This window comes from Bufo bufo, chromosome 1 (genome assembly GCF_905171765.1).
Source record: "Bufo bufo chromosome 1, aBufBuf1.1, whole genome shotgun sequence".
Lineage (NCBI taxonomy): Eukaryota > Metazoa > Chordata > Amphibia > Anura > Bufonidae > Bufo > Bufo bufo.
Genome location: NC_053389.1, coordinates 768,222,773 through 768,249,018, shown reverse-complemented (window position 1 = coordinate 768,249,018; position 26,246 = coordinate 768,222,773). Strand labels below are relative to the sequence as shown.

General features: G+C 42.4%; 1 protein-coding gene across 1 annotated transcript in view; it reads right to left on the bottom strand.

Annotated features, from left to right (window-relative positions):
• Positions 1 to 1,494: 1,494 nt before the first annotated feature.
• The window catches only part of LOC120986275 (gamma-glutamyl hydrolase-like), a 32,243-nt gene continuing 7,491 nt past the window's right edge, over positions 1,495 to 26,246 (bottom strand). Inside the window, exons 2-10 of the mRNA XM_040414753.1 lie at positions 24,061 to 24,165; positions 20,260 to 20,374; positions 19,117 to 19,167; positions 17,622 to 17,706; positions 14,785 to 14,923; positions 5,868 to 5,974; positions 5,039 to 5,132; positions 4,813 to 4,950; positions 1,495 to 1,727 (exon numbers count right to left, since the gene is read on the bottom strand). Coding sequence (XP_040270687.1) covers positions 1,606 to 1,727; positions 4,813 to 4,950; positions 5,039 to 5,132; positions 5,868 to 5,974; positions 14,785 to 14,923; positions 17,622 to 17,706; positions 19,117 to 19,167; positions 20,260 to 20,374; positions 24,061 to 24,157 — 948 coding nt within the window. The 5' untranslated portion in view covers positions 24,158 to 24,165 and the 3' untranslated portion in view covers positions 1,495 to 1,605. The remainder of the gene's footprint in view (positions 1,728 to 4,812; positions 4,951 to 5,038; positions 5,133 to 5,867; positions 5,975 to 14,784; positions 14,924 to 17,621; positions 17,707 to 19,116; positions 19,168 to 20,259; positions 20,375 to 24,060; positions 24,166 to 26,246) is intronic.

Sequence of the window (26,246 nt, the reverse complement as noted above, 5' to 3'; positions counted from 1 at the left end):
ATAGCACTGTCCCTAGCGCCTGCTGACATCTCTCCCTGCACTAAGCACACTGGAAAATGGCAGAATGCAAAATGGCAAGGTGCGAATCAAATTTTTCCTGAAATTCGGATCGAATTCCACTTTGTCAACTTCGATTTGCTCATTTCTTAAAATTACATATTACAGTATTATAACCAGATAAATAAACATTCTTTTATGTTTTTTTTAGTACTTTTTTTTGTTGCTATCCAAAACAATAAAAATCTTGAAATCTTTTCATGCTGCCCACTAGTCAGTAATGTGATGCTTTCTGTAGATTTGCTGTATAGATTTAGACAGAACAAACAGATTCATCTCATCAATCGAAAGTACAGTAGATAAGTTAATATCAGCTCTATTGTACTGCTGGAGCATAGATAAGGCAGGCTAGCAACATTATACGCTATATACACAGATACAATCTCCTGTCACTTTCTGGTCTCTCTGTACTCCATTGCCCCATGGAGCCTGTAGTAATCTAAATTTTTCTGTCAATTCTGTCAACTGCCATTCATTTCACCTGTCAGAGTGCTGTACTGACTATATAGACAATACAGGAAGGAGGTGTGTGTCTCCAATATGGCTGCCCTCTGGGAAGTTTTAAAAAAATTTAAATATCTACAATGTTTAAAACTGATATTATTTTCTATAGACTTATAGAAACATAGAAACATAGAATGTGTCGGCAGATAAGAACCATTTGGCCCATCCAGTCTGCCCAATATACTGAATACTATGGATAGCCCCCGGCCCTATCTTATATGAAGGATGGCCTTATGCCTATCCTATGCATGCTTAAACTCCTCCACTGTATTTGCAGCTACCACTTCTGCAGGAAGGCTATTCCATGCATCCACTACTCTCTCAGTAAAGTAATACTTCCTGATATTACTTTTAAACCTTTGCCCCTCTAATTTAAAACTGTGTCCTCTTGTAGCAGTTTTTCTTCTTTTAAATATTCTCTCCTCTTTTACCTTGTTGATTCCCTTTATGTATTTAAAAGTTTCTATCATATCCCCTCTGTCTCTTCTTTCTTCCAAGCTATACATGTTAAGGTCCTTTAATCTTTCCTGGTAGGTTTTATCCTGATACATCTAATGAATGAAACTAAGGCTACTTTCACACTAGTGGCAGCACGGATCCGGCAGACTGTTCACCCGCCGAAACAGCCTTGTGCACTAGTGGCAGCACGGATCCGACAGGCTGTTCACCCGCCAGAACAGCCTGCCGGAGAAGGCTGTCACTAGTGTGAAAGTAGCCTAAATGAGCTCTCGCTCAAAACATGAACATCAACCCTTAGAGAATAGAAGTGGTTGTAGACACTTGGGGCACTGGTACAGGGGATGAGGTAGACAGAACTTAATGTGGTGATTGAGAGTGCAAAGAGACCCAGGGCATGTACCCTTGGTACCAGGTGCTATGAATACTGCCTCATACAGGCAACCAACCAGAATACAGTATATTTGAAATTCTTGAACAGGAGGAATCTGTGACACTCCATCCATATGTAGGTCTGTGGTTCTTGAAGAAAGATTTTAATCTTGATACTGTCTTGATAAAGCCTTGGTCAAGGTTTGTCAGAGATGACTAATCAAAGAAATACGCCTGCTCATAGCCACTGATATTAGCTGTGTACGTCACTGGCCAGTTATAGATCAGAGCCAATTCTTCCTCTTTGGGGTTTGAGAAGCGATTTGTATTCTTTCGGGCTGTAAGACAGAAAAAGATCTTTATAATTATTGTATTTTTACTAAGAATTGTGATGCCAGATCCTCCATGACTCCTGGCTGCAGTCTACAACTAAGAGATCATCAACAAAACTCATAGGTGGATGGTTCCTTTGGATCTTGTTACTACCTGACGAAGTTTCAGTTTTTTCTTTTGTTCTTTTTATTCCTCTCTCTCCAGTTTGGGTGGGGGTTGAGAAATATATGTGCAGTGGCCGGGTTTGGGCTGGTCCGAAGGCTACACTGGGTTCCCTGGACACTATCAAGGTATCGCCATGTGTTGCTGCTCACTGGAGGGGATGGTAAGGTGTGGTGCACCCCAATGGGAAATAAGACCAGTGAGTCAGGGTCTGCAGTTAACCAGTGTTCTTCTTTAGTGGATGTCAAGTAAAAAAACAATAGAGGTAAGGCACTGATTTGGGTCTGTGGCTCAGTATCTCCATCTAAGCATCCTATTCCGGTCACTCATGTAGTCTGGCAGAGTCTCTTCTACAAAACACTGGTCACAATCTGCAGACAACTAGGGGCTCTGACTGCTCTCCTTAGATACAGTTTATAACGTAACTAGAACCTTCTAGTGGGAGAGGTGGAGTAGAGAAGCACAGCCTAAACAGAAACATTGTTGCAGTTTCAGTCTGCCATAGACTTATATAGAGATTCAATAGAAGCCTATGGGAATGAACAGTTTTTCCAGACATAAACAAGCCTTCGGACGTAAAAAAAAAAAAAAATGAGCTAAACCAGAAAGTCAAAAGGTCAATGTGTCTATTTATATTCCTCCAAAATTTTGCTTATACTAACTGTGGAAGATTTCTAACTTCTCATTATATAGATAGAAAGTGTAACAGCAGCTGCTGTACGCCGCTGTTCCCCCACTTATCGCTGCGGTCCCGGGCACCGGGCTCAGCGGTGACCTGTGGTCGGTGCTTCCCATTTCACCACTGTGTTCCTGGGCTATGTTTCTGTAGGTGGTAATGCTTTTGAGAATTTCGCTCCACAGCTTCCACTTAGCCCTAGACACAGCATGAGTTTGGCTGATTTCGTATTACACTGCTCTAAGGGGAGAGTGCATCACTCCCTGGGCTGTGTGTGTTAGGTCAGGTGACCTCGCTGACCAACCCTGGCTCTCCTGCAGGTATTTAAGTGATTCAGCCCCTTCCCAGATGCCTCAGTGTCAAGGTCCTTGAGTGTGCTGGTTCCTGATACTCTCGTGTGCTCCTGATTTATACTTTGTTCCTGGACTCTGATTTTCGTCTGATCCCTGCCTGCTTGCCTTGTCTCTCCTGTTGCTGACCCGAATTGCCTGACCTGTACCTGTGCCGCCTGCCCTGACCTTTTGCCTGTCTGACTACACCTCTGCCTCATCCTTCGGTACTCACTGTTGCTCCTGGTAACGACCCCGCCTGCCTGACTACGCTTGTACTTCGGTACCTACTCAGGTATCTCCTGGTCCGCCTGGACCAGCTGCCACTGACTCTGGGATTGCTCTGGAGTAGCCCCTGGCAACTACCCTAACGGCTCAAGTCTATCCTCACCATCTGAGGCTCTAGTGAAAACCAGGCAGTTGCTTAGAGACGCCCCTCCAGAGTATAGCCAGTCAGTGGCACAGTGGGTTCACACCCGCTGATCCGTGACAAAAAGTCTGAAAATCTCTTAGTATTAGCTGGCTGTGCATTAATCCTTTGCATAGAGGAGTGCAATAACTGTGCAAATGAACAGGATACACGGTATTACAATAAACATATAAGATGCAGTTCAACAGTATAAAACTGTACACGTGCACACAACAGCATACATCACAGTGCAAGTTAAAGGGGTATTCCGGTAGATAAAAGTTATCCCCTATGCACAGGCTAGGGGATAACTATCAGATTGTAGGGAGCAGCAGGGGCTATGGGGCCCCCATCCTTGTGATTGGTGGGGCTCCCAGCACTAGGACCCCCACCGATCTTAAAGTTATCCCTTATACTGTGGATATGGGAAATCTTTTATCTACCCCTTTTAACCTTTCAAAGTGCAATAAAGCAGGGAGTTGGTGGCTTTGCATAGTAGCAATAAGGGCAAATGTCCACAAATGTCCATAGTTAAAATTACCCTTTCTCAAGGGCACTACACTTATAACTATTATGTGTTTTTTGTACAGTACAGACATGATTGGGGATTGTGAATGCATTTAAAGGGTTGTCCACTTTGGGTAACCCTTATTTTGGTAGAAGGGTTCCTTGAAAATAAATTGATCACAGTGATTTATCTGCAGGACAATCAAGTGTAGAAATTCCCTACAGTGCCACCCCAGAGGAAATGAAGCGTTACAAGGTGCTCATTGAAGTAAATAGACTTTTCTATTTAACGCATGGGTCCTCCAGAGAAGGCAATATTCTTTGCAGTTCTTCTCAGCTCCATAACATTGATGAAAGTGATAAATGAGAAACTGTTGACCAACTTTAATTTGATCATAATTCAGCTTATATGATCGCTCAGGAGTGGTTGAAGATCGAGCTGTCTAAATGCTCATCTGGTGGATTTGACTGTGAATGGGAATGGCATTCTGCAGATAGCTATGCATTGTAATGCCTACAAGGTGCAGGGAGCCAAATAGTAAACCGTTACCAAAAAGGATTTTAACTTAATTACATACATTTCAATAAAATAAAATAAAATATTCAAAATGTATCCATAAACAGTTTTAATCTACCCCATCAGGGGATTTTCAGTTAAAAGTATAGTTAATTTTGGGAGTCCTCTGTTTAGGATCCTCATGTTTTGGTCAGAGTGGAGACTGGTAGTAAAGAGTGTCTCTTTCGATGGAAGACCTGTTCTGCATTACAGAGACAGCCCATTGATTTAAATAGTTCATTTCTCCTGTAGTGGGGCTATAGAGAAAGTGAACACTTACTACCCTATAGATGTTTTGTGATTGACTTAAGATCAAGAGACCCTCCTAACACGTAGTGATTTCCCAAAGTAGAGAACCCCTACAATAGGACACAGCAGCATGAATGCATAAAAATGGGACTTGTGCTTTAGTAAAAAAAAGTCCATTAAATTAAGGACCTCCCGCGATTACCTTCATCCACAAAGAAATTTGCAAGATATTGTGATATCCAAATAGCGTTGACAGAGTGTGGAAAGGCAAGATCACTGCGCCACTGGAAGCGGTTCACCTCTGGATGCCATTGTACTGCATAGATTGGATAATCCCGAGCTGTGGGGATGGAAGACATTATTATGACTTCTAGAATCATTCATAATCATGGTCACATTTATTGTGATGCTGCTGGGAAGCTGCTCACCTTCCATGGTGGATATGAACTCCACACCATCCTGATCCTGGTTTGTAGATAGGATACGGTAAAATGTTGCAAGCTTTTCATTGGCAAGGAAGGTCTGTAGACAACACAGTGGAGAGAACAGACACCTGTTAAGCAGGTTTTTCCGGGACTTACTTATTGATGACGTAATGTTAGGTTAGGTCATCAATATCAGATTACGGGGGTCTCACTCCCTGCACCCCACCACCATCAGATAACAGAAGGAGCCATGGTGTGCCATAACTATCTCAGCTATTTTCAAATGAATAGCACTGAGCATGAGGTACATTTTCTGGACAATACACCATGTTTGGAGACATGCTCGTTCTCGGTATGGGTGGCGATGCCAGTAGTCAGACCTCCACCTACAGTGTCTAATATTGATGACCTATCCTAACAATAGGTCATCAATATTAAAGACCTGGAAAACCACTTTATAGGGAACCTGTCACCGGGTTTTTGTGTATAGAGCTGAGGACATGGGTTGCTAGATGGCCGCTAGCACATCCGCAATATCCAGTCCCCATAGCTCTGTGTGCTTTTATTGTGTAAAAAAAACTATTTGATACATATGCAAATTAACCTGAGATGAGTCCTGTACCTGACTCTTCTCACGTACAGGACTTATCTCAGGGTAAATTGCATATGTATCAAATCGGGTTTTTTACACAATAAAAGCACACAGAGCTATGGGGACTGGGTATTGTGGTTGTGCTAGCGGCCATCTAGAAACCCATGTCCTCAGCTCTGTACACAAAATCCCGGTGACAGGTTCCCTTTAAGCAGACATTGACAATTGTGTGACTAGTACCTTTGGGGTAATTCCAAAATGGTGGAAATTTGCGGTTATATTTTCTTTGGCGACTGCATGCAGCAGCTCCAAGGGAGCATGACGAAACATTTTGCTGGAAGAGACATCTGGTCCAAAAAGAGATAATATAAGAGGTAGAAACAAAGGGCAGCATGTGAGAGAGAAATAAATAGATTGATAATGATGACGATGAAGACAGATAAAACATAGATCGATAGATAGACAATACAATAAAATGAGATTAAGATAAGATTAAGATAAGATTAGATAGATAGATGCAAATGGTTAAAAGGGTTTTCCTATCCTCTGGATAGGTGTTCAGGATCTGATCGGCAGGGGTCCAACACCCAGGACCCCTGCCAATCAGCTGTTTGACATTAAATGGCCACGGGGAGAGAAAGGCGCTCATAGGGTGAGTATGTCAAATAAACAGTGTCCTCCAAACACAGGCGGGTTAATTGTGCTCACCTGCTCAGGTTGCACCAATATTGGGCGCAACCACAATGAAGGCCAACTGGAGAAGTAGCTGGTAACTGGTTGGTGCTGCCGATTCAGTCCGAAATCTCCTTAGGCGGGGGCCAGACCGCCAACCGGGTGAACAATTGTACTGGAGCGCCACTGGACCATAGGAGTCAAGTGAGCGGGTGGACATAAGGCGCAGGATCACAACCAAATGTAGAATGTGATGAAGTTTATTGGGAGACAACGCATTTCGGGGTTCTACGTAGAAACCCAAAACGCGTTGTCTCCCAATAAACTTTATGACATTCTACATCTGGTTGTGATCCTGCGCCTTATGTCCACACGCTCACTTGACTCCTATGGTCCAGTGGAGCTCCAGTACAATCAGCTGTTTGAGAAGCCACTGGCGCTCACAGTAGTGACGCAGCTTTCCCTAGGCCAGCGACGACATGTTCATTGGTCCCATGGCCTAGGCGCAGCTAAGCCCCATTAAAGTAAATAGAGCTGAGCTGTGACACTAAGCACAGCCACTATCAAATGGCTGCCTGGCGCTGTGCTTTGTGGGCAGGGAGTGCCAGTGTCTTCTCAAACAGCTAATTGGCGCGTATCCGGAGTGTTGAACCCCCACCATTCAGATACTGATAACCTATCCAGAAGATAGGTCATCAGTATTTAAGTCTCAGAAAACCCTTTTAGGTCTATCTTCTATTATAAGGCCCCATTCGCGCGACAGTATTTTTGGTCCGTAACTTATCTGCAAAAAATGCAGACAGGCCCGCAATAAAGATAGAATATGTCCTATTCTTGTCCGTTTTGCAGACAAGAATAGGGATTCTTGCAATGGGTCTGTAAAAAAAAATTGATGCAACACGGACATCATCCGTATTTTTGGCGCATCTGCGTTTTGGAGACCGGAAAATACAGACTGTTATGTGAATGCACCTTAACACACAGGTTCTATAATGAACTATTAAAGACAAATTAAAATAAAGTACATAGATAAATAGGTAAAATGTATTCAGAGATCATATTTACACTGACAGCTAATCTCAAGGCAGTAAGATAATAAGGCTACTGGATCCTAAACCAGCCATCAGAGATTACCTTTTCGGGGGACAGTTATTATGGCTGTTAAAAAGTCGCTAATTATGGCACATGCCATATTTGCACCATAATTTGCAACTTTTTCAGCATGTGGCCACTTTTCTGAAGTGGCAAAAAAGGGGCAGGAATTGGCTAGAGGGGTGGAGCCTATCAGAGCCTGCCTGATTTAATATAATTTACGCCAGAAACTGGTATAAATTATAGCTCGAGTTGGATTTGAGATTCTGGCGGACAGAGTGGCAGAGATGAGACTAATTTATTAAGAGACATTTGCCTACTCTAGTTCACAGGGGATCAAAACTGGCATATGGGAATGCCAGTCTTGATAAATCTCCCTCAATGTCAAGGGGCCCCCATAGGAATTTGTTGGTGGCTTAGTCACTGGCATATTCAGTTTAAGGGTTTTTGCCCTAAAAATTCAGGGCTATTTTTTTAGGGGTTGGTTCCCCAATATTTGCTCTTCTCCTCTCTTGTTCTCCTCTCATGTTCCCCGTTTTCTGTTTCTTTCTCATCCCCCCTCTCTTTTATTTATTACAGCAGCACTTTCAGTGGCCAGGTTTGGCGGTGACCCCAAAACTATGCATGGTCCTCTGGACATTGTCAAGGTGTCATCACTTATATACAGCTTCTAGCTGAACTAGAACCTTCTAGTGGGAGGGGCAGAGTGGAGAAGCGCAGCCTAAACAGATAAAATGTAACAGCCTAAACAGATAAAATGTGGATAGAAGACATGTCCCACAGTCGGTGGTTCTCCATAATTCATTTGCAGCACTCTCAGAATGTAAGGACAACATGGATATGGACTCAAGCACAGAGGGTGAGAAACCATCGACTCCTATGTCTAATGTATGCAACAAAAAAGATAAAGTGAAGTCTCAAAGGATGCAGCTGTTGCTGGGTGATTCAATCATAAGAAGTGTGGAGCTTAAAGAAAATGGTTTTGTGAGATGTCTCCCTGGGGCTACTGCTAGAAGAGATAGAAGACGTATTATTAATATTGTTAAGCAAGCAAAGCAGGAAGGGGACGTGGATGTTCTTGTCCATCTAGGGACAAATGACCTGGCTTGCAATGAAGTGTCAGAGGTGAAAAAATCTTTTATCACACTTGGTAATGACGTACAGGATTTTGCATCCACCATTTCATTTTCTGAAGTTCTGCCTGTGCATAATGTTCAGAATGATAGGCAGAGGCGCATAAAGGAGTTCAACATATGGCTTGGTAAATGGTGTCAAGAGCAAGGATTTGGCTTTGTTTCTCATGATAGCTCTACTTGGAATAGAAAGGAACTGTACAAAAAGATGGTTTGCATCTTTCTCTCAAAGGAACAAATGTACTAAGTGAACAACTCCAAGAATTTGCGAAAGAGTATTTAAACTAGGAAGGGGGGGCAAAAGAGTAAAAATAAAAGAGTCCAATTGCCCCCCAAAACAATGCCAGAACAGGTCAGAAGCACAGAGGTTAAGAAATGATAAGTTCAGAGTCCTGTCTACAAATGCTCGCAGTTTAGGTAAAAAAATCAATGAACTTGGGTCAATAATGGCATCTGAGAATGTAGATTTAGTGGCTGTTACGGAGACATGGTTTAATGAAAGAAATGACTGGTACATAACCATACCAGGGTACTCTTTATACAGAAGAGACAGAGAAGGCAAGAAAGGAGGAGGAGTGGCCCTGTATGTGAAAGATAGCATTAAATCTAACCTAATACAAGTTGGTGAGGCCAACATAGAGTCAGTTTGGGTTACGTTGCAGTTTGCTAACCATGCAGTAACTCGTGTAGGTGTGATATATAGACCACCTGGTCAAGTTAAAGAACTAGATGATCTACTAGTTGAAGAAATAGCTAAAATGACAATGAAAGGAGAAGTTATCATTATGGGAGATTTCAATCTTCCAGATATAAACTGGAAAACCAAAATAGCAAGTTCTACCAGGAGTACAGATATTCTAAATTCCCTACTGGGGTTATCTCTACAACAAGTGGTTGAGGAGCCAACCCGGAGGGAGGCCATTTTGGATTTGGTATTCACAAACGGGGATTCGGTATATGATGTCATTGTAGGCGAAACCTTGGGATCTAGTGATCACCAGTCAGTGTGGTTTAATATAAGAACTGTGAAAGAGTCCCACCACACAAAAACAAAAGTTTTAGATTTTAGAAAAACAGACTTTTCAAAAATGAAATTAGTCATAAATGAGTCCTTATCAGACTGGAATGGATTACATGGAGTCCAGGAGAAATGGGACTACTTAAAAGGTGCATTATTGAAGGCAACAGAAAATTGCATTAGACTTGTCAGTAAAAGCAAAAAAAGGAGGAGACCAATGTGGTACTCAGCAGAAGTGGCCCAAATCATTAAAAATAAAAAGCTAGCATTTTGTAATTATAAAAAAAACCAGAGCAATGAAGATAAGGAAATCTACAAGATTAGGCAGAGAGAGGCCAAGCAAGTAATAAGAACTTCTAAAGCGCAGGCAGAAGAAAAACTAGCTCAGTCTATGAAAAAAGGGGATAAGACATTCTTCAGATATATAAATGAAAAAAGGAAATTAAAACAAGGAATAACTAAATTAAAAACAAAGGACGGAAGGTATGTAGAAGAGAATAAAGGGCTAGCCGACTGCCTTAATAAATACTTCTGTTCAGTTTTTACAAAAGAAAAAGGAGAAGGACCTCCACTAGAAAGAATGACTATTAAATCGTTTGATGCATGTATCTTTACAGAGGAAGATGTTCTAAGTTTGCTGTCTAAGGTGAAGACAGATAAGTCACAGGGGCCTGATGAGATACACCCAAAATTATTAAAAGAGCTTAGTGGTGAGCTGGCAAAACCGTTAACAGATTTATTTAACCAATCATTAGTAACAGGAGTCGTCCCGGAAGATTGGAAATTGGCAAATGTCGTGCCCATTCACAAGAAAGGTAGTAGGGAGGAATCGAGCAACTATAGACCAGTGAGTCTGACATCAATAGTAGGCAAATTAATGGAAACCCTATTAAAGGATAGGATTGTGGAACATCTAAAATCCCATGGATTGCAAGATGAAAAACAACATGGGTTTACTTCAGGGAGATCATGTCAAACAAATCTTATAGATTTTTTTGACTGGGTGAATAAAATAATAGACGGTGGAGGTGCAGTAGACATCGCATATCTAGATTTTAGTAAGGCTTTTGACACTGTCCCACATAGAAGACTTATCAATAAACTGCAGTCATTGAGCATGGACTCCCATATTGTTGAGTGGATTAGGCAGTGGCTGAGTGACAGACAACAGAGGGTTGTAGTCAATGGAGAACATTCAAAACAAGGTAATGTTACCAGTGGGGTTCCACAGGGATCTGTACTGGGACCGATTTTGTTTAATATCTTCATAAGTGATATTGCAAAAGGCCTCGCTGGTAAGGTTTGTCTTTTTGCTGATGACACAAAGATATGTAACAGGGTTGATGTTCCTGGAGGGAAACGCCAAATGGAAAAGGATTTAGGAAAACTAGAAGAATGGTCAGAACTCTGGAAACTGAAATTTAATGTGGATAAGTGCAAGATAATGCACCTGGGGCGTAAAAACCCAAGGGCAGAATATAGAATATTTGACACAGTCCTGACCTCAGTATCTGAGGAAAGGGATTTAGGAGTAATTATTTCAGAAGACTTAAAGGTGGGAAGACAATGTAATAGAGCAGCACGAAATGCCAGCAGAATGCTTGGATGTATAGGGAGAGGTATAAGCAGTAGAAAGAGTGAAGTGCTTATGCCGCTGTACAGAACACTGGTGAGACCTCACTTGGAGTATTGTGCGCAGTACTGGAGGCCATATCTCCAGAAGGATATAGATACTCTTGAGAGAGTTCAGAGAAGAGCTACTAAACTAGTACATGGATTGCAGGATAAAACTTACCAGGAAAGGTTAAAGGACCTTAATATGTATAGCTTGGAAGAAAGAAGAGACAGAGGGGATATGATAGAAACTTTTAAATACATAAAGGGAATCAACTCGGTAAAGGAAGAGAGCATATTTAAAAGAAGAAAAACTACCACAAGAGGACACAGTTTTAAATTAGAGGGGCAAAGGTTTAAAAGTAATATAAGGAAGTATTACTTTACTGAGAGAGTAGTGGATGCATGGAATAGCCTTCCTGCAGAAGTGGTAGCTGCAAATACAGTGAAGGGGTTTAAGCATGCATGGGATAGGCATAAGGCCATCCTTCATATAAGATAGGGCCGGGGGCTATCCATAGTATTCAGTATATTGGGCAGACTAGATGGGCCAAATGGTTCTTATCTGCCGACACATTCTATGTTTCTATGTTTCTACAATTTCAGTCTGTCATAGACTTGTATAGCGCTTTAATGTAAGTCTATGGGAATGAGTAAGCAGTTTTTCCAGACATTGAACATCTTCAGACAAAAACAACAGAGCTAAGGCTACTTTCACAATTAAGTTGTGTTGTGTTGAATTCTGTTGCCGGAACTGCTTGCCGGATGCGGCAAAACGTATGCCAACTGATGGCATTTGTAAGACTGATCAGGATCCTGATCAGTCTGAAAAATGCCTGATCAGTCTGAAAAATGCATTGAAATGCCGGATCCGTCTTTCCGGTGTCATTCGGAAAAACGGATCCGGCATTTATTTTTTCACCTTTTTTTCCGTCTGCGGAAGGATGGATCCAGCATTCCGGTATTTTGAATGCCGGATTCAGCACTAATACATCCCTATGGCAAAAAAAATGGCGGCATTCAGGCAAGTCTTCAGTTTTTTTGGCCAGAGATAAAACCGTAGCATGCTGCGGTTTTATCTTTTACCTGATCAGTCAAAAAGACTGAACTGAAGACATCCTGATGCATCCTGAACGGATTACTCTCCATTCAGAATGCATGGGGATGAAACTGATCAGTTCTTTTCTGGTATAGAGCCCCTAGGACGGAACTCTATGCCGGAAAAGAAAAATGCAAGTGTCAAAGTTTCCTAAACCAGACAGTCAGAAGGTCAGTGTGTCTGTTTTTTTCCCTCCAAAACTTTACAAAGATAAAAAAAAAGTCATAGTGTCTCTTAGAGTACTTTCACACTTGCGTTTTTCTTTTCCTGCGCTGAGTTCCGTCCTAGGGGCTCAAATCCGGAAAAGAACTGATCAGTTTTATCCCCATGCATTCTGAATGGAGAGTCAGTCCTTCAGGATGCATCAGGATGTCTTCAGTTCAGTCTTTTTGACTGATCAGGCTTTTCAGAAAAACGTAGCATGCAGTATTTTTACCTCCGGCCAAAAAGCCTGAACACTTTGACTGAACGCCGGATCAGGCCTTTTTCCCATTGACTTGCATTAACGCCGGATCTGGTGCTGTGTGTTCAGTCAAAACGGATCCGGCTTTTGCATGTTAAACCCAAAAATGTGCAAAAAAAGTTAAAAAGTCCATAAATGGCGGATCCGTTTTTTCCAATGCATTTTTTCCATTGTGATCAAAATCCTGATCAGGATTCAAATGTAATCCGTTTTCACACGTTTTTCCGGATCCGGCGGGCAGTTCCGGTGTCGGAATTGAACGCTGGATTAAAACAACGCTAGTGTGAAAGTAGCCTTAGTAACAGCTAGCTGTGTATTAAAACACATAAACATCAACATTGCAAATGAACAGGATATATTAAAATAAACATATAAATGCAGTTCAACAATAGGAAAAAGTGCACGCAACAGCATAAATCACAGTGCAAGTTAACCCTTCAAAATGCATTAAAGTAGGCAGTTGATGGCTTTGCATGGTAGCAATAAGAGCAAATGTCCAGAGTCCAAAGTCAGCTGAGCAGAGCATGAGCAGTTTAATCTAGTTATTTCTAGTCCAAGAGCGGGAAGTATTTAATCTATTGATTGGCTGAAGTTGTCAATTGCTCAAAAAATCCCCTTTATATTGCAGTGTTTAACAGTGGTTGGAGTCTGTTCGGGAAGATTTCGGATCAGCCCCCACCCACCCTTTATGCTTTGAACTGTGTTTGTTAGTGGGAGTTTTGTCACCAAACTAATTCTGGCTGGACTGGTTGATATAATATCTGCTGGACTAATTGATGATTTTAGTATTTTATGGTTTTTTATGAAATTATTATTTTTAATGAACTTATTATGCAAATCTATTGAAATATTTACACATTATTAGTGTTGGCCGAGCATGCTCACCCGAACACTAGTTCGGCTCGAGCATTGCGATGCTCGGCACATCGCGGTGTTCGGCCAAATACCGCGTGTGCTCGAGCGCGATGCTCGAGCCTCTGCCCCGCACGTTTGTTGGCTCGCATCCAATAAATGTGCATGTAAGCACTGCCATTCACTGTAATGCCGTAGCCATGTTGGCCGGAACACGCCATCGGGTGCTATATAGTACCTAATGACACGTGTTTGGCTCAGCATTAGTCAGGGAGAGCTGGAGAGCAGAAGGGAGAGATAGTGTAGGGATTGAAATAGCAATATTTTAGTTTTTATACTTGTTATAGACCCAAAAGTCCTTTTAAGGACTATTGTGTGTGGCAGCAATATATATTTTTAGCGCAACCTGCGCTAAATTGCTAAAACTTGTTAGAGACCCAAAAGTCCTTTTAAGGACTATAGTTGTATCTGGCAGCAACCTGCGCTAAATAGCTTGCAATTGTTTGGCCGCTGCAGACAGCGACATTATCTGCGCTACATCTCCTGTGTAACGTGTGTGCAGCCTAAAAATATCTGTGACATCCAGTGTACTTTTTCCGTAGACGGTGTCCGCTGCGGACAGTTACATTACCTGTGCTACATTTCCTGTATAACGTTTGCGTATCCGAAAGATCAGTGACATTCAGTCTAATTTTTTTGCTGTTGGTGGCAGCGACATTACTTGCGCTACATCTCTTGTATAACGTTTGCCCATCCTAAATACAGATCCTCCTTCCACCCACCATGGAGAGTCTTAAGAAACAAGTGACCCCACACTCGGACATTCCGAGGAGCTCTTTTCATCGACATTCATCGACACTTCCTTCAAGCCCGCTTGAAGAGGGACATGAGGAGATTGTGTGCACTAATGCCCAAACTCTTGAGCATCCACAGTCAGAAGAAGATGACGGTGGGGAACGGCAATTAGTGTTTCACGAGGTGGATGATGATGATGAGACACAGTCGCCAATAAGCCAACCGCAATTAGTGTCTCAAGACACAGTTGTCAATAACTGAGGTTCTTGTTAGGTCAACAGGTCAAGAAGATAACCAGAGTGCGGAAGTGGAAGAGGAGGTGGTGGACGATGAAGTCACTGACCCAAACTGACCCCTAGTCCAAAAACACACATAGGTACAATGGCATCCCATGAAACTGTACTTGAGATAGGGCTTACCATCAGTAAGGAAGAGTGGGAGAGATATGTTCTCAGCAGATGTTTTACATAATAAGTTCTTCCCAGATGTCAGTGCAGTAAGAATCTGGAAACCCATACAAGTGCCCCAGACAGGGAAATAAATACCAGTGGATGCGGCCTGAGAAACAGACGAGAATCGGTTATAATATATCAATCAGAAACAGTAGCGTAAATAATAAAGACTGGGCCCCACAGCAAATTTTTGAATGGAGGCCCCCTTCCCCTAGTAACTTCTTTGCACCCCCCTCCTTTCATGCAACCTCCACCCCTGTGGCTAGTAAAGATCGCTCTCTCAGACCAGGCCCGGCAGCTGCTCCATGAGTTTCCTACACTGTCTATACGGTCACTGTACATAATGTAATTGTATAATAATGTTGAGGGAGCACTGACAATAAAATCTTTTGGTCCTCGTCCTGGGTGGGCCCCTTGTGAGTCTGGGCTCCAAAGCAGCTGTTTCCCCTATAATTACGCCCCTGATCAGAAACATCAGCCTGATAATATTGGTCAACTCTATAGTCAACACTGATTGGAGGAGAACTGTCTACTGAAAGAGAAGTCCCACCAACACTTCCTTTTTCTGTATACAGCACCAACCTACCTAAAAATTACAGGCATTTTTTTAATAGAAAAGTTGGAAAACCATAATGAATGATACAGATTAAGGGTAATACATGTCTATGTATCTCAATATATAGATATGAAATTATTAATAGTGATGAGCGGCAGGTCCCATATTCAAATTCGCAATATTTCGCGAATATGTGGTAGAATATTCGTCACATATTCGCAAATATTTGTATTTGAGATTATTACGCGATTGCGAAAAAATCTGCAGTGTAAAAATTGCGTAATGCGAAGTGGGTCAAAAACGAATATATAACACTATAGAATATAGTGCTATATATATATATATTTTATTTTTTTTCCGTCATTTTTTTCCATCTGAAGTGAACAGTCATTGCCCCACAAGCAATTTAAGCACGGAGGAATCATGACTTCAGATAGAAAAAAATTATGAATATTCTAAAAAACTAATATATAGCACTATATTGAATATTGAGCTATGTATTCGCTATATCGAATATTCGTCATTTTCTAACATCTGAAAACATGATTTCTCCCTGCTTAAGTTGCTTGTGGGCCAATAAATCATTGGCCCACAAGCAAGAATCAGGGAGGAATAATGTTTTCAGATGTTAAAAAATGACGAATATTCGATATAGCGAATATATAGCACTATATTCTAAATATTCGCAAATTCTCGAAGTTGCGATATTTGAGATAAATATTCATAATTCGAATATTTGCGCTCAACACTAATTATTAACAGCATTCACTGAGAGATGTAAAATGCTGATAATTTATCATAATACTCTTCTCAGGTGCCACTAGTCTCAAATATAATGTTGGACGCACCTATAAAATGTCATGGATGTTGGAAAAAAAGTCCCCAATTTTTGCAGACTGTCCGTAAATGAAGAGATGATTGGCAACTCTACTCTCTGTGCCCACTCAAACTTACAGGAGCCATTATTTTAAAAGGTTGTCCAGCGAAGGAAAAACATTTCTCAAAAGGCTAGTAGTGTGTTAAAAAAATAAATGGTGTGATACCCACCTCACCGATCCCCCACCTTTGTGGTCCTGAAGCTTACCAGATGACCGCTGGTCTCTACTTCCTGGTCCCATCTTGACAGACAGGAAATGGAAGGACATTTTCCCACAGCCAATCGCTGGTGGTGGCCCAACTCAGCCAGTGACTGTTTTAGGTGACATTTCCTGTGTGTCAGAAAGTGGAGGTCAGTGGAGACCAGGTAAGCATCAGAGTGGAAGTGAAGGGGAAGTGATGGTGTTAACCCACCCTGAATAATTTCCCCACTGAAAAACCCCTTTAAAATGTTACTGTATCATGACAACGAAACTTCAAAAATATTTCTAACAATGTGCAAAACTAGAAATATGAAAAGTTCTCATAGCCATGGAGCAGACAAAACTCAGAGATGCATACTACCCCAGTGGTGAAACATGGGACCTAGTGTTTCTGAGAGACACTTAAAGGTGTTTTCCAAGACTTTTATACTGATGACTTATTCTCTGGATAAGTCATCAGTATCTGATTGGTGGGTGTCCCACACCCGGGTCCCCTGCCTCAGCTGTTTGAGAAGGCACTGGCACTCGCAATAGCGCTGCAGCCTTCTCGCAGCTTATCTAAGGCCATGTGATGTCATGTTCATCGGTCACCTGGCCTAGGCGCAGCTCAGCTGTATTGAGCTGCGATATCAGGCATAGCCGCTGTACAATGTACAGTGCTATGCTTGGTGAGCTGAGAGAAGGCCACGGCGCCACAGGAGAGGCCATCAGTATAAAAGTCTTGGAAAACCCCTTTAAAACACTCCATCTTTGTCAGTATTATTAGATACAGTGCATGGACAGCAAACAATATTTTCCTCGAGTAATGGAAAGCCCAACTATGGGGTGTAGCTATTGCTATAGCTGGTGCAATGGTAGCAGTCATACCTGTGGTGCCTGAGGGAACTCAAATGCCTCCAGAAACAAACTCTAGTATTATAAATAACACATGCTTATTGAGGAGCCCTGTTACAAATGTTGCATTGGGGAACCAGGAGTTACGCATTGTTTAGCTCTACCTATAAAGGTCTGCAGATAAGTAGATGACCTGAAGAGGGAAGCTCATGGGGTATTAAAGAGTCCCGTCAATTTTTACGGGGCAACACAAATGTTAAAAACAAATTGTACATTTTTCCAGATTGAGGCAGATGTCACACAGCACCCATAAACTTTGTATCTTGGCTGCTCACCTCAATAGCCAGCTTATAAAATATGTCAGCTGTCCGCGAAAAGCTAGAATTCAGGATATCAACTGCTCCTCCCGGAAACAGGACTCTAAGAAAGAGATAGATAGCCATTATACAACACATAAATAATACTACATATATTATACCCCTGGAAATTGATGACCTTCTGGTGCTCTGATGGGTCAGTCTGACCCTGGTTTAAAAATACCCTCTGTTTTTGTGTAAGGCTCTCCCCACAATTTTCATCTGTTTTACATTGGTTGGTTGTGTGGTGGAGAGGTAGAACCTCTTCCACCACCATATAGCAGGCTAAATGAATGGTATCCAATCATTCAGATGGCTTTGGTGCATCCTAGACGGTCAGGGAGGAGAAGGACCTTGCATCCCCACACCAGCTACACCAAAAGTACTATTTTTATGATGTTAATATCCAGCATTTTGAAATGTCAAGAGATCAGTCCTAATGGCCCGAATATATTTTGTGAAGTATGCATGTGCAGGTAGTTATTCCCAAAATATACACTGATTCCTTCTACTGATGCACATGGAGTTGACAATTGCTTGAACGTCTGGAAGATAAAGAAGGATCTCAGAGGGGATCGGCATTTAGTCGCTAACTAAAAAGAGGAGATGTTCACATCACACAGGGTCGTTGACCAATACATCACTAATAATACATAGCAGCAGTTTTCAGTTTCCTCTCCTATAGCAGCTTTATAGGACGCCAACTCCAGGCAAACAGTCAGGGACTACACTATAAAATTTTCAGTTGTGATCCTGGACTTCACACAATATATTTTAAAGGAAAAGTTTAGTACACAATACTTGTCATATCGGTCTATCCTGCATTATCTAGGTGGGCCATCTTCTACAAGACTGTCTACTGTATAGAGCGCTAGGAATTATTTTAAACACATAAATATTATAAAAGTTAAGTTTTATGGGTAAATAATATATGGGGATTAACGATCCATAGGGATCAATTGAATATAAAATGTTACCTAAGGCTACCTGCACACATTGCAGATTACGAGTGGTTTTTCACATGGATTTTTAGGTGGAAAAACCACAGCATAATACAGTACCAGCAAAGTGAATGAGATCTGACAAATCTCATAAAAACTTAGCTTTTTACCATACGGAAATTTACCCGCCATGCAGATTTTGAAATCCACAGCATGTCAATTGTGGGATTCTGCACCTTATCTATAGTGGTTTTACCTACAGACTTCAATGGGGTTGTTAACATAAATGAAAATCCAGAACAAAAACTGCTCCAAAACTGCAATAAATAGTGCAGATTTATGTGCAGATTTCATGTGGATTTTGCAGGTACCCCAAGAGGGTGAAGAGGTCCCATTATCACATAAGATGACACTAGTATTAGAAATGGAACATAGTAGGTGGGGGGGGGGGGGGTGTTTTTGTTTTTTGTTTGGGGCCTTGAAGCTTCAAGTTTCATTCACCTATTTATTACCTTCAAGCTCCCAAAACTCACCCATTGATGGACTTGAAAAGATGGATATATTCATCCTCACTCAGATTTAGCCTGAAATAGTAGAAACATCATGGTCTTCATTTGGTATGTGAAAGTACCTACTGATGTTAGTCACCTCTCCTTTTTTTAGCCTCCAGGGTTCGACGGAAAACAAAAGCTCAAGGAGTTAAATAGCAACAGCCCATAGATGAATTTAGCAAGGACATACACTCTCTATATATACATACAATTACACTTGTGCACCCACAAACCACCCATCATAAGTGGGTTTCAGTCAGGTAATCTGCTGTGACATCACAACTGATTTTCTGTTAGATATGCTACATCACAGGTGGGTTTAAGGCAAGCCACTGTGACATCACAGGTGGGTTTAAGGCAAGCCACTGTGACATCACAGGTGGGTTTAAGGCAAGCCACTGTGACATCACAGGTGGGTTTAAGGCAAGCCACTGTGACATCACAGGTGGGTTTAAGGCAAGCCACTGTGACATCACAGGTGGGTTTAAGGCAAGCCACTGTGACATCACAGGTGGGTTTAAGGCAAGCCACTGTGACATCACAGGTGGGTTTAAGGCAAGCCACTGTGACATCACAGGTGGGTTTAAGGCAAGCCACTGTGACATTACAATTGGGTTTAAGGTAAGCCACTGTGAAAACACATGTGGATTTCAAAAGTAACACGGTGTAACATCAAAATTATCTTTAGTCATGTAAACAATTGTCAGGTTATCTGCTGTGATGTCACAGTTAGTTTCCCCCAGGTGGCTCAGGGTAGGAAATACCATATGTCTCATCAAATTGGCAGTTATAAAAATCAAGGAGCTGTAGATGTCCACCAATGTGTCATTAGCCATGTGTGCCAGGACGTCTTGAGGAAATAACTATATTTGTAAGCTTGTTAGCATTGAAGAGCTATTAGTGCCAGTCAAAGAGCCTATTTTCTTACCTGAGTATTGTCATCACGAAGACTTCAGTGGTTCATTGATGGTCAGAAAGGCAAGTGTTTTATCAACCCATTCAATCCTAACGTAATTATATCACACTGCATAAAGTCCTCACTTTACAAAAATGCATGAATTAGACATCTTCATATGACATGTTCAGCCTAAACTTGCAGATTTTATTATGGACGTTCACACTCACCGGATAGGAACCACTCTGCTACCAGCTGACTCAAGAAACTTTACATAGGAGTCCGCAATATATGTTTTACCATACTGAAGGAACACTTCATCTGAGACCTCCTGAGTTATGATTCCTGAGAAATGTAATACGGGATAAATAGGCTCCTATAAATATGCAGTATTATAGTCACACGTCTTCTAGTAAACTTACCAGGACCATGGGTCCTATCAATGTGTTCTGTAACACCTTTAATGCCAAGAGCTGTACCCCTATTTCTCCTGCCAATACAGTTGCAAGAAAAAGTATGTGAACCCTTTGGAATGATATGGATTTCTGCACAAATTGGTCATAAAATGTGATCTGATCTTTTTATCTAAGTAACAACAATAGACAATCACAGTCTGCTTAAACTAATATCACACAAAGAATTAAATGTTACCATGTTTTTATTGAACACACCATGTAAACATTCACAGTGCAGGTGGGAAAAGTATGTGAACCCCTAGACTAATGACATCTCCAAGAGCTAATTGGAGTGAGGTGTCAGCCAACTGGAGTCCAATCAATGAGATGAGATTGGAGGTGTTGGTTACAGCTGCCCTATAAAAAACACACGCCAGTTCTGTGTTTGCTTTTCACAAGAAGCATTGCCTGATATGAATGATGCCTCGCACAAAAGAGCTCTCAGAACACCTACGATTTAAGAATTGTTGACTTGCATAAAGCTGTAAAGAGTTATAAAAGTATCTCCAAAATCCTTGCTGTTCATCAGTCCACGGTAAGATAAATTGCCTATAAATGGAGAAAGTTCAGCACTGCTGCTACTCTCCCTAGGAGTGGTCGTCCTGTAAAGATGACTGCAAGAGCACAGCGCAGACTGCTCAATGGGGTGAAGAAGAATCCTAGAGTGTCAGCTAAAGACTTAGCATATGCCAGAGACTTTTGTAACATCCCTGTTAGCGAATCTACAATACGTAAAACACTAAACAAGAATGGATATCATGGGAGGATACCACAGAGGAAGCCACTGCTGTCCAAAAAAAACATTGCTGCACATTTACAGTTTGCACAAGAGCACCCGGATGTTCAACAGCAGTACTGGCAAAATATTCTGTGGACAGATGAAACACACAACACTATGTGTGGAGAAAAAGAGGCACAGCACACCAACATCAAAACCTCATCCCAACTGTGAAGTATGGTGGTGGGGGCATCATGGTTTGGGGCTGCTTTGCTGCATTAGGGCCTGGACGGATTGCTATCATCGAAGGAAAAATGAATTCCCAAGTTAATCAAGACATTTTGCAGGGGAACTTAAGGCCATCTGTCCACCAGCTGAAGCTCAACAGAAAATGGGTGTTGCAACAGGACAACGACCCAAAGCATAGAAGTAAATCAACAGAATGGCTTAAACAGAAGAAAATACGCCTTCTGGAGTGGCCCAGTCAGAGTCCTGACCTGAACCCGATTGAGATGCTGTGGCATGACCTCAAGAAAGCGATTCACACCAGACATCCCAAGAATATTGCTGAACTGAAACAGTTCTGTAAAGAGGAATGGTCAAGAATTACTCCTGACCGTTGTGCACGTCTGATCTGCAACTACAGGAAACGTTTGGTTGAAGTTATTGCTGCCAAAGGATGTTCAACCAGTTATTAAATCCAAGGGTTCACATACTTTTTCCACCTGCACTGTGAATGTTTACATGGTGTGTTCAATAAAAACATGGTAACATTTAATTCTTTGTGTGTTATTAGTTTAAGCAGACTGTGATTGTCTATTGTTGTGACTTAGATGAAGATCAGATCACATTTTATGACCAATTTGTGCAGAAATCCATATCATTCCAAAGGGTTCACATACTTTTTCTTGCAACTGTATGTTAAAGAGAACCCTTTAAGGGATAAAACGCCTTACATTTATTTCACAATACAGGCAGGGGCGGATTGAGTGTATCACGGCCCGGGGCTGTTTACCCATTTTGGGCCCCCTTCCTCCCTTTGCTCAGACCATCCCCCCTTTCCCCCACATTTATTTTTTCTGGTAAATATTAAAGGAAAATATACCACCAGGGGCGTAACAATTGCAGTCGCAGAGGGTGTGGTCTTGAACAGGCCCGGCAGGGGGAGGGGGCCCGCTGTGCTCACATGTAATAGGACCCGACACTGTCACTGTACTTTATGCTGGGCCCCATCAGAGCGCTCAACTGACCTGCATCACATGCGCTGCAGCATCTATCAGGCCCCAGCGCTGCCCTACTAGAATTAGACACAAATTAAATGGGTGGGCGAAGCCTGACTAGCATCTGGTAGGCTCTGCCCAGCCGCTTAATTTGTGAATAATTCTAGTAGGGCAGCGCTGGGGCCTGGTAGATGCTGTACTGCATGTGCTGAAGGTGAGTCGAGCACTGACGGGCCCGGCATGAAGTACAGTGACAGTGCTGGGCCCCATTACATGTGAGTGAAGACAGGGGGCAGTGCGAGACACTACTAGGGGCAATGGGGGACACTACTAGGGGCAGTGGGGGACATTACCTGGGGGCAGTGAGGGACATTAATGGGGCAGTGAGGGACATTACCAGGAGCAGTGGGGGACACTACTTGGGGCAGTGGGGGACATTACCTGGGGCAGTGAGGGACATTACTGGGGGCAGTGAGGGACATTACCGGGGGCAGTGAGGGACATTACCGGGGGCAGTGAGGGACATTACCGGGGGCAGTGAGGGACATTACCGGGGGCAGTGAGGGACATTACCGGGGCAGTGAGGGACATTACCAGGAGCAGTGGGGGACACTACTGGGGGCAGGGAGAGACATTGCCTGGGGCAGTGGGGGACATTACTGGGGGCAGTGGAAGGGCACTATAGGGATATTACTGTGGGTGCTATAGGTACATTAGTGGGGGGGATATTATTATTACCAGAGACCAGGGGTGTAACGATCACAGTCACAGAGGGTGAGACCAGGCACGGTGTTAGGGGGTGCTGGTCCAGAGTTTGCCCTGGGGCCCATAGAACTCTAGTTACGCCACTGTATACCACATATATAGTATACCACCCCCAATACCACACAGTATATAGTATAACACCCCAGCCCCTCATAGTACATAGTATACCCTCCAGTATATAGTATAACACGGTACTAATGTAATCTCCACATCAAACTTCAGAAAACTTCTTCTGCAGCACACTCCTCCTGGATGCTTATAGGAGAAAGGACCTGTGATTATGTCATTGTCATGTGACCAGTAATATCTACATGTTACATCATCACAGGACCTTTCTCTTACGAGCATCCAGCACTGCAATTCAAATGAGGACATCGTAGTGCAAACCCAACAGACCCCATTATAAGTAAATGGGTTCTGTTGGGATGTCCTGATTACAGGTTCTCTTTAAAACCTAATTTTGAAAAGTTATTGTCTTACAGTCAACTGCCCTTTATGCAAAAATGTTATCTACGCACTAACTTTGATGGTCTATCTGTAGGATGGACTATAAATGTTTGATTAGTGAGGAACTGACCTCTGGGACTCCTGACAATCAGCACAATAGTGCTTCTATGAGTATTACTTCGCCCTTCATGGTCTATACAGGCATGGTGACTTGTCCAGATGGTCATGCCTGATACTGCACCTCGTCTTAAATTTTAGAGGACTTGGATGAACTGTAGTCCTAGGCTTGGCCACTTAACCACTATGTCCCTGTTATGCTAATCGGCACAGGTCTTGGATCGAAGGATATTATAACTAGATATTGTCCTCATCATAAAAGGGGTGGAATAAATACAAAAAATGGACTCCAGTGGTATTCCAGCTTACCTATTATTGGCCTGTCATTCTCTCCCAGAACGACAGGGTGAAGCAGAGTAAAGCTTAGCAGGTAGAGGAGTACGGGGGACACTGCCATCAGGATCATCCTTGCGTCTGTAAGATTTCAAAATGGAAGTAAAAGTACAGTGAGCAGCAGACGTTTTCATGTAAAATTGGGCTGCAAAAATCAGAGCAGAAGAGTAGCTATAGGAGCATGCAGAGGTTGTGGTCATGCACAGGCCTCAGTGTGTGCTGTCACATAAGAAGACACCAGTATCATAAATGGTACGTGGAGGCCATGTTACAGATTTTTCACTGAGGCTCATGATCTTTAAAGTCAGACCTCTGAATCTTCGTACAGGACCACTTCTTGCACTCTTCTCTCTGCTTCTACTTGTGCTTGACTTTCAGGACTATTGCGTGGCGCTCTACATAGGTACACAATGTAATTTCCAGTGGGTGCAGAGGTAACAATTGCATCTAAGCGCTAGTTCATGATGGGGCCCTAAAGCTTCTCTGCTACATGAGAGAAGACCATTTTCTTTTGTTTCTGTTCTGTGACATCACTGTATGCATTATCCCTGTACTGTGACATCATTGTATGCATTATCCCTGTACTGTGACATCACTGTATGCATTATCCCTGTACTGTGACATCACTGTATGCATTATCCCTGTACTGTGACATCATTGTATGCATTATCCCTGTACCGTGACATCATTGTATGCATCATCCCTGTACTGTGACATCACCGTATGCATTATCCCTGTACTGTGACATCACTGTAGGCATTATTATCCCTGTACTGTGACATCACTGTGTACATTATCCCTGTCCTGTGACATCACTGTGTGCATTATCCCTGTACTGTGACATCACTGTGTACATTATCCCTGTCCTGTGACATCACTGTATGTATTATCCTTGTACTGTGACATCACTGTATGTATTATCATTGTACTGTGACATCACTGTATGCATTATCCCTGTACTGTGACATCATTGTATGCATTATCCTTCTACCGTGACATCACTGCGTTTACTACTTCTACACTGTGATGTCACTGTGTTTATTACCCCTGTTGTATGACATCATTGTGTGTATTAGTCCTATATTGTGACATCACTGTATGCAACAACCCTTTCCTATGATGGCACAATGTTTTTGTTCATGTAGTGTGATGTCACTTTATGCATTATTCCTGGGTTGTAATATGTTGTAAGTATTATTGCCCTCACTGAGCACATTATACCTGCACTGGGTGAATCATTCCTGCCCTGTGACGTTCAGGGATGACCTGTCAGTACCTTATGTTGACACCCCTCTCCCCCCATAACGTACTGTCATATAATATACAAATAACCATTCCATAAGGTGTCTCAATTCTGTGTCATACAGTATAGTGCCAAAATAGCGCTGTCAAACAGTTGGTTAATAGTAATAGTATATAGTGCCGCCACCACTATACACTGCAGATATAATATACAATTTAGTATCTAAGCAGTATGCCACTGATACATACCACCATACAGTGCTGAAAAAATACCAACACCCAGTGAAAAACAGCAGCTTCATACCTTATCTAATAACACTGTTATACAATGGCTCAATAAAATAAAAGGTTTTCTCAGGACGGTAACTTCCAACATGGACTAACATGTGTATGAATGAGTTGGCATAACGATCGTTCACCAGATGACTGTTCAACCATCAACCTACTTTTAATGTCCAGGACCACCTTGAAGGGGCTGTCTCATCTCAGATAATAGGGGCATATCGCTAGGATATGCCCCCATTGTCTGATAGGTGCGGGTCCCAGGGCTGGGGCCTGCACCTATATTGAGAACGGAGCCCAGAAAGTGGTGAAGGGCGCCCTCCATTAATTTTCTATGGGTTCGCCGAAAATAGCCGAGCACTGACTTGGCTATTTCTATCCGACCCATAGAAGTGAATGGGAGCGGTGGCCGTGAGCTCCAATTCATTTCTATGGGGAGAGAAGTCCTTCAGCCACCACTTTGCGGGGCTCCGTTCCCAATATAGATGCGGGTCCCCGCAGTGGACTATGGGGGGCATATCCTAGCGATCTGCCCCCATTGTCTGAGATGAGACAACCCCTTTAACCACTTACCGCTAAGCTAACGCCGAAAGGCGTCATCGCGGCGGCTCCCCCAGGCTACGCTAACGCCGATTGGC